This window comes from Micromesistius poutassou (assembly GCF_964030765.1).
Source record: "Micromesistius poutassou genome assembly, chromosome: 20".
NCBI lineage: Eukaryota > Metazoa > Chordata > Actinopteri > Gadiformes > Gadidae > Micromesistius > Micromesistius poutassou.
Window position 1 is genome coordinate 8,641,221 of NC_140290.1, and position 9,255 is coordinate 8,650,475.

At 38.3% G+C, this 9,255-nt stretch overlaps 1 protein-coding gene across 2 annotated transcripts; it reads left to right on the forward strand.

The window, feature by feature from the left end:
* Nucleotides 1-95: 95 nt before the first annotated feature.
* On the forward strand, nt 96-8,924 carry LOC311365109 (uncharacterized protein). Of its 2 annotated transcripts, XM_084484627.1 has the most exons (22): nt 96-218; nt 405-521; nt 649-777; nt 981-1,094; nt 1,583-1,714; nt 1,798-1,911; nt 2,209-2,298; nt 2,402-2,515; nt 2,859-2,948; nt 3,052-3,165; nt 3,985-4,116; nt 4,202-4,315; nt 4,624-4,713; nt 4,817-4,930; nt 5,249-5,338; nt 5,433-5,546; nt 5,663-5,794; nt 5,931-6,044; nt 6,521-6,673; nt 6,859-7,062; nt 7,489-7,617; nt 7,734-8,924. In XM_084484627.1, the coding sequence occupies exons 1-22, from the start codon at nt 155-157 to the stop codon at nt 7,754-7,756; spliced, it is 2,487 nt and encodes an 828-aa protein (XP_084340753.1). In that variant the 5' UTR covers nt 96-154; the 3' UTR covers nt 7,757-8,924. The 2 variants fall into 2 exon arrangements, with proteins under 2 accessions (XP_084340753.1, XP_084340754.1); XM_084484628.1 differs by lacking the exons at nt 4,624-4,713; nt 4,817-4,930.
* Nucleotides 8,925-9,255: the final 331 nt, after the last annotated feature.

Genomic DNA, 9,255 nt, shown 5'->3' on the forward strand with positions numbered 1-9,255 from the left:
GACGTCATGTGTTGGGGTCCACACTCCACAACAGTACTGTCATTATGCGTCATCAAAGTGCGACAGGGCGCACTTTTTTGAACCGCCTTCTTCGTGAACTAACAATCCAAATAAAATATGTCGTTCTGATAACCTAGTTTTTTCCCGACTGCCTATGCTGTTTAAAATGGATAAAGTCACAGACACATCAAATACTCGTCTTAAAGACGGTAAATCAGGTAATTACAACAGCCTGTAACGTGATTGAGTCTATAGTATTACATTTCTGTCATGTTAATCCACAAAGCCTCGCATTAGTCTTGCTTTCTATCGATACATGATATCCTTGGATGCGGTGAGGTGATAAAATACACATGAAGAGCCTGCTCTCATCCACCTGGTGCTTTGTTGTCACTCCTCCACAGAGCTCCGTCTGCGGCTGCACCTCAGCTCCTCACATCAGGAGGAGGACGGCGAAAAACAAATGCCTGAACAGGACGCAAGAATAGGCCTTTTTAAAAATGCGGAAAGAGACAAAAGTGGTAAGTAAAACGTAACGATTCAATTTATGACACGTTTAAGATAGTCGTTTCATGTAATGCGGCATCTCTTCTTGCCTATTTATGATAATTTAGGGTGTTCTCTGACATTATATTTATGTCCAACCAGTTCTGGACAGTTCTGATGATGAAAATGATGTTCCTCTGGTGAACTTACTGAAGAAGATAAAGGATAAGAAACAGTCTGAGCAGACAGTGGGTCAGACCCTCAGCTCTGAGGGTCAAACACAAGACGATGGTAGGTGGAATAAAATAACAATAATCCTAGTGCCTGATAATACATTATTTACATTATGCCTTTCACTAGACTGTATATATCTTCTACAATAAAATGCAAGGATATATTTCAGTTTCTCTGATTTAAGCTGTTTCCAGGATGTGTTTTCCTACTAGATGTATTTCGGTGTCTATAACTTTATATTCCCTGTGTTGTGTTGACAGGAGTCTCCTCAGATGATGAGCCCTTGTCCAAAGTTAAGAAATCTCGCCCAGCGAAGAAAGCCTTGACCAATCAGAACCCAACTAGAAGCATCCATATGGGGAAAAGAACAGCAGGTGACGCCTCGTTAAACATGACAAATTACACATTAAAGTCAAAGTGTCAACGTGTTCGATTTATTAAATATAAGAAATATAATATAATCAAATTACATTTTTTAAATTTGACAAGTTACACAACTATTATATAAATTGTACTTGCCAAATAAGTGTGCATCATAATGCCTTTATAATAATATATATTAGGTTTTTAGTTAAGCTCTATGCATCTATTGTCTTGTTTCAATGTGCTTTAGAATAAAATGCATAACCACAGAACATGAAGATAATGACAGAAAGTCCTAGTTTCAGTGTTGCCTTGTGTTGGATATCAATGCATTTGGTCATCTATTATTAAGTATTTTCTTATTTTAGTTCACTTAAGAATAAAATGAACATAACCGCCTTGCCTTGGCAGCAGGTCATGACAGAAAGTCTTAATTTCAGTGTTGCTTGTGTTGAATATCACTGCATTTGGTCATCTATTATCCGTTTGGTCCTCCCAGTTCCGGACAGTTCTGATGATGAAGATGATGTTCCTCTGGTGAGCTTACTGAAGAAGACAAAGGATAAGAAACAGTCTGAGCAGACAGCGGGTCAGACCCTCAGCTCTGAGGCTCCTCAGACACAACACGATGGTAGGTGGAGTTAAACACATGACGGTGTGTGTCTTAAGGCCTCACGGGTCAAACCAGCTCATTATCTCTGTTACGTTGGACAGATGACTCTTCAGGTGATGAACCCTTGGCAGAAAGGACCAAGGCCCGTTCACCGAAGAATGCAGCAGAGATTCAGAACCAAGCGACCAGCCGCCGTAGGAGTAAAGAAACAGCCGGTAAAACCTTTTAAATGTAACGCAATTTGAAAAATGTTGTATTTTCACGTCATTGCGTTACTGAGTATAGTCAGTGTACAACATTATGATGCCCTTTTTGAATACATAAGTATTTATGTTTTTTTATAAAGCTTTTTTCTACTATTTTATGTTACAACATGCGTCGGAATATAAAAAGCAAAACAGAGAGTATGAACGTAATGGAAGGAATTTAAATCCAATTCAATATGACAAATAAATTCTGTCAGATATTATTTCCTTTTATCATTAATCATCTACCTTCTGATGTCCTCCCAGTTCTGGACAGTTCTGATGATGAAGATGATGTTCCTCTGGTGAACTTACTGAAGAAGATAAAGGATAAGAAACAGTCTGAGCAGACAGCAGGTCAGACCCTCAGCTCTGAGGCTCCTGAGACACAACATGTTATATTTCATACGAGATGTATTTCTGTGTCTATAACTTTATATTCCCTGTGTTGTGTTGACAGGGGACTCCTCAGATGATGAGCCCTTGTCCAAAGCAGCTAAGTCTGGTCCAGCAAAGAAAGCCTTGGCCAATCAGAACCAATCTAGAAGCATCCATATGGGGAAAAGAACAGCAGGTGACGCCTCGTTAAACATGGTTAATTACACATTAAAGTCAAAGTGTCAACGTGTTTTATTTATTGAAAGTAGCAAATATAAAATTATATATATATATATATTTTTTTTTTTACAAATTATACATTTATTAAATGAGTGTACAGCATAATGCCTTTTAAATAAATAATATTACGTTTTTATAAAGCTCTTTGTAAGTATTTTCTTATTTTAGTTCACTTAAGAATAAAATGAACATAACCGCCTTGCCTTGGCAGCAGGTCATGACAGAAAGTCTTAGTTTCAGTGTTGCTTGTGTTGGATATCACTGCATTTGGTAATCTATTATCCGTTTGGTCCTCCCAGTTCTTGACAGTTCTGATGATGAAGATGATGTTCCTCTGGTGAGCTTACTGAAGAAGACAAAGAGGGAGAAACAGTCTGAGCAGACAGCAGGTCAGACCCTCAGCTCTGAGGCTCCTCAGACACAACATGTTATATTTCATACTAGATGTATTTCTGTGTCTATAACTTTATATTCCCTGTGTTGTGTTGACAGGAGACTCTTCAGATGATGAGCCCTTGTCCAAAGCAGCTAAGTCTGGTCCAGCAAAGAAAGCCTTGGCCAATCAGAACCAATCTAGAAGCATCCATATGGGGAAAAGAACAGCAGGTGACGCCTCGTTAAACATGGTTAATTACACATTAAAGTCAAAGTGTCAACGTGTTTTATTTATTGAAAGTAGCAAATGTAAAATTATATATATATATTTTTTTTTTTACAAATTATACATTTATTAAATAAGTGTACAGCATAATGCCTTTTAAATAAATAATATTAGGTTTTTATAAAGCTCTTTGTGAGTATTTTCTTATTTTAGTTCACTTAAGAATAAAATGAACATAACCGCAGAACATGATGGTCATGACTAGGGGTGGGAAAATGAATTGATTCTTCGATGCATCGCGATTCTCTCTAGAACGATTCCGTCTCGATGCAGAAAAAATAATAATCTGAAACAAATTTAATAAAACATTTTTTAATTTTAATTTATTTTTTATTAAATTTGTTCACCTGCTGCAGAGCGCTACAGAAAACTCCTTTCTGCCTGCGGGTTCTCTGCGCAGAGAACTGACTTTATCTAATATAAAATATTAGATAAGGTAATTCATCTGTTGATTGTCTTTAATGATCATCACACAAGTAGGAAGTGATTAGCAAACTCTGAGTAGCAAAGTCAGATGTGTATATATATATATATATTTGAAAATCTTGCATGTAAATGTACATAAAAAAAATTGTTGAATCGAGATGCATCGATAAGCGTTTTATAATCGAATCGTTGACCTCTGAATCGGAATCTAATCAAATCGAATTGTGAGGTACCAAGAGGTTCCCACCCCTAGTCATGACAGAAAGTCTTAGTTTCAGGGTTGCCTTGTGTTGGATATCACTGCATTTGGTCATCTATTATCCGTTTGTTCCTCCCAGTTCTGGACAGTTCTGATGATGAAGATGATGTTCCTCTGGTAAACTTACTGAAGAAGACAAAGAGGGAGAAACAGTCTGAGCAGACAGCGGGTCAGACCCTCAGCTCTGAGGCTCCTCAGACACAACACGATGGTAGGTGGAGTTAAACACATGACGGTGTGTGTCTTAAGGCCTCACGGGTCAAACCGGCTCATCTTCTCTGTGTTATATTGGACAGACAAGTCTTCAGGTGACGAACCCTTGGCAGAAAGGACCAAGGCCCGTTCACCGAAGAACGCAGCAGAGATTCAGAACCAAGCGACCAGCCGCCGTAGGAGTAAAGAAACAGCCGGTAAAGCCTTTTAAACGTAACACAATTTGAAAAACGTTGTATTTGCACGTCATTGCATTACTGAGTATAGACAGTGTACAATATTATGATGCCCTTTTTGAATACATTATAAGTATTTCGTTTTTTTTGTAAAGCTATTTTCTACTATTTTATGTTACAACATGCGTCGGAATATAAAAAGTGAGAGTAAAAAAAACAGTATGAACGTAATGAAAGGAATTTAAATCCAATTTAATATGACAAATCAATTCTGTCAGTGTCAGATATTATTTCCTTTTATCATTTATCATATACCTTCTGATGTCCAGTTCTGAACAGTTCTGATGATGAAGATGATGTTCCTCTGGTGAGCTTACTGAAGAAGCTAAAGGATGATAAACAGTCTGAGCAGACAGCAGGTCAGACCCTCAGCTCTGAGGCTCCTCAGACACAACATGTTGTATTTCATACTAGATGTATTTCTGTGTCTGTAACTTTATATTCCCTGTGTTGTGTTGACAGGAGACTCTTCAGATGATGAGCCCGTGTCCAAAGCAGCTAAGTCTGGTCCAGCAAAGAAAGCCTCAGCCAATCAGAACCAATCTAGAAGCATCCATATGGGGAAAAGAACAGCAGGTGACGCCTCGTTAAACATGATTAATTACACATTAAAGTCAAAGTGTCAACGTGTTTTATTTATTGAAAGTAGCAAATATAAAATTATATATATATATATACGCCTCGTTAAAATGAACAAATTACAGATTAAAGTCAAAGTGTCAACGTGTTTTGAAATGATACAATTATTAAATAACTGAACAACATAATGCCTTTTTAAGAATACAATGAACATAACTGCAAAACATAAATATAATGACAGAAAGTCCTAGTTTCAGTGTTGCTTGTGTTGGATATCACTGCATTGTTAATTTATTATCCATTTGGTCCTCCCAGTTCTGGACAGTTCTGATGATGAAGATGATGTTCCTCTGGTGAACTTACTGAAGAAGATAAAGGATAAGAAACAGTCTGAGCAGACATCAGGTCAGACCCTGAGCTCTGAGGGTCAAACACAACATTTTCATACTAGATGTATTTCTGTGTCTGTAACTTTATATTCCCTGTGTTGTGTTGACAGGAGACTCCTCAGATGATGAGCCCTTGTCCAAAGTAGCTAAGTCTGGTCCAGCAAAGAAAGCCTTGGCCAATCAGAACCAATCTAGAAGCATCCATATGGGGAAAAGAACAGCAGGTGACATATCTTTAAACTTGTCGAGTGACACATTAAAGTCCAAGTATTTTATTTATTAAAAGTAATTAACATAATATAATGACATTTATGATCTATTATCCGATTGGTCCTCCCAGTTCTGTACAGTTCTGATGATGGAAATGATGTTCCTCTGGTGAGCTTACTGAAGAAGACAAAGAATAAGAAACATTCTGAGCAGACAGCGGGTCAGACCCTCAGCTCTGAGGCTCCTCAGACACAACACGATGGTAGGTAGAATAAAGACATGGGTATCACTGTATATATATATTTCACCCTTTTAGCGATAAGCTGTTTCCAGGTTTGATTTTGATTCATAATGCTTTCTCCTCTTTAAGTTTATCTTCTTTGTGTTGCGTTGGACAGATGATTCCTCAGATGACGAACCATTGAGCAAATTTACAAAGACTGGTCCTTCAAAGAAAGTGGCGGCAAATCAGATCGAGTTGAAGAGCAGCCGCAGAACTTACAAAAGAACAGGTGCAGTCTTCTTTACACTTGAGAACAAAGTAAAGCATTACTCCACATATGTGACTCTTTTTTGCCACTTAACCCGATTTTTTTTATTGTGGAAAAGGCTTTAATATCCGAAAATAATTCTTCATTACTTCCGTAATCTCAGATGTTTTTATACGTGTATTACTGTGTATTTATATAATTCCTTTAGTTAGTATTTCTCTACCTTACCTAAATAATGTACTCTAACCCTAACCAAGGTTGGACTATATTATTTTGTTTTTACAAATACAATTTGAGAATTTATTAATTTAGCATAATTTATTTATATATCCAAAGCGTCTTACAGTGAATTGAAATACTGATCTTTAAGGAGCAGGCTGACTGAACCATCAGAAATCGAACCCAGTGCCTTTTGGCTGGGAGTCCTGTCTGGCCCTTCCCCAGAGAGTATCAGCTGATATCAGCTGGTCTATGCGTTTGTCACTTCCCAAACACAGAGTCCTCAGATGGGAGCTCTGATGATGATGATGTGCCACTGGTGAACCTAATCAGGAAGAACCAGTCCACCACCAAGACCAAGACCAAGACTAGGTCCACGCCGGCCCAGAGGTCTACATCAAAACCCACCACAAGGGCACCCAGGATGCATGGTATTACAGCTACATCATACTAGTTCAAGTAATAATAATAAATCAGCTCTCCCAGGAGGAAGCCAACAAGAAACCAAAGTTATGTTTTCTTTTGTTGTTATTTTACATTGTACCGATGTCCCTTTGTATTAATGATCAAAAGACCCCCCTTTCCCAATGTCAATGTTGTGTTTTCTGTTGAACAGTAACCACAGCTGAGAGCTCTGACAACGAACCTCTGATCAACCTGTTAAAAAAGCCGCTCAAAGACACGACAAACACAACTCTGCCGCAAGGGAATGGCAAGAGGACCGAGAAGAGAGGCCAAACTCCCTGGAATAACAATCAAGGACCATCAGGAAAGACCACAGTCACCAAGAAGATGAAAAAACAGAGGGCTGGCAATAACGGTAACAGAGCGACCCAATTAGAGGGGAATTCAGGTCATGCTGCTTTGAGTGAATGACAACTATGGACTCGTTGACTTGTCAAGTTTGACTATCGAATATAACTGAGGTTTCAGTTTATCAGTCAGACAGAGGCCTAGAGGATGTAGCTGGCCCATTATGGTGACACAAGCATGTTAAAGAGTGTGGTTCCTTATAGATTCACACATGCTCAGTAGAACCCTCTGCTAAATGAATTGCAACCTCATGAAAGTTTTCATAAATTAAAGTTATATATATTCAAGGCTTGTTGTGGAAATATTCCTACCGGACCCTGATATTTACATGGAAGAAATCCCATGATGTCTCATGGCAATTGGGTTCAATATTGATTGTATGAGTTGATTGTTGCCAGCTTCACTTGGGATTTATGTTGTTGCTTTGATGAAGGGTTATCGAGTGACAGCAGTGATGACGAGCCCCTGGTCAAGATCACCAAGATTCCTCAGGTGACCATGCTGCTGAAGGTGATGGTGGAGCGGTGTCGGGTTAAGGAGTTTGGGAACTGTGAAGGCACAGGTAAGACTACAGCTGGTGCAACAAACACATTTATCTTTTAAGAGGATTGTTGCTTACAAGATTGACATGCATCTCGTTTCTATCTTTATTCATGTGTTTCTTGTTTGCCCACACAGTAATAACTGGGACTGGTTCGTAGGGCCCACTGAAGCAGAAATGACTTTTTGAAAGAATGAGGAAGCCTTCTACACCAATGCCTTATTATGGGATATCTTGTTGGAGCAATTCATGTTACATAGTTAGTCATAGAAAATCTTGAAATGTTTTTTAAAATTCAAAAGATTTTAATGATAATTTTAATATTTTATTGTGGTGGAACATTTTTATTCAATGTGTTTTTTCTGTGTACCTTTTTATTTAGATTTGTGCATAATTTTATATATTGTCCATAGTATGTCACTTGAGTTATTTGCACAATAACTTTACACAGGATTTGAAAAGAGAAATTAAGTGAAAAATGATTTGTCATTCAAATGTATTGAATCCACTTTCATACATTGATTAGTTTCCTGCAGCCTCTCATTATCAGGAAATATAATTTCTGGCTAGAATATCCTATCTAATTGATAGGAAAGCTCGAGAGATACTGGCTGGGGCCCTAGTGCAAGGCCACTTTGATTATGCCTGCACTTCATGCAGACTTCATTCAAACATCACAAAATAACTAGTAAGGCTGATCCTTAAGCTACAACCTCTCACTCCAGCTAATTTTAGTAGTAGGCTGAAAGTAGAGGATAGAGTGAATTGTATACAACTTTGTATGGTGCATAGAATTATTAAAAACGAGGTACCTAAATATTTATGTAATTATTTTTCCAGGATACTAAACACACATAGCTACTCCACAAGGAGAAGTGCCACTGATCTGGTGTTGTTAAGATTTAGAAGTTGCATGGGAAAGGGCTCTTTCTTATATTCAGCTGCAGTTTGGGGCGACCGTGGCGCAGGTGTTAGAGCGGGTTGGCCAATGATCGGAGGGTCGGAGGTTCGATCCCGGCCCTTACCACTTGTGTCATGGTCGTTGTGTCATTGGGCAAGACACTTCACCCACCTTGCCTCGTGTGAATGTGTCTGACTGCTCTATGTTTGTAATGTAAAACAGCCTTAAATAAATGGTTGAGCAGCAGACAGACATAGGGTTAGGCCTATGTATTATAGTGTGTCTTTTATAGTTTGTTAAATGTATGTTTATATGAATTGTGAATGTGATTGAAATGTCATATTTTGCTTTGTTCCCGCACTGTCATGTAGGCCTACATTAACTTCAAAACACACGCTTACATACACCTATATACATGCTTACACTACCAAGGGACCACAATGGAAATAAGCCAATGGGCTTTTTTGTGTTATCCTTTTGACCTGATGTGTATGCTTACTTTTGCACATGTGTCAATAAAGAATTTCAATCAATCAATCCAAAAAATATTGTTGAGTGATTCTGGGTCCAGAAAACTTGATGGAACTGTTACTTTCAAATAGGGTGAAGCAATAACGTTAGACTGTCAATATTATCTCTCACCAACGTCTTCCAAAGGTAATAAGCACTGAGTGGGTCATCATCCCGAACCCTAGCACTACCCCTAAGCCATGACATACCATAACAACAAACGCTGACCCCCCCGTCAGATCGATGGA

What these genes read in the sequence shown, in the direction of transcription:
- LOC311365109 (XM_084484627.1), top strand. Translation starts at nt 155, where the DNA reads ATGCTGTTTAAAATGGATAAAGTCACAGACACATCAAATACTCGTCTT. An exon ending in GGGTCAAACACAAGACGATG is followed by an intron (nt 778 to 980) that starts GTAGGTGGAATA and finishes TTGTGTTGACAG; the next exon opens with GAGTCTCCTCAGATGATGAG. An exon ending in AAGGGCACCCAGGATGCATG is followed by an intron (nt 6,674 to 6,858) that starts GTATTACAGCTA and finishes TCTGTTGAACAG; the next exon opens with TAACCACAGCTGAGAGCTCT.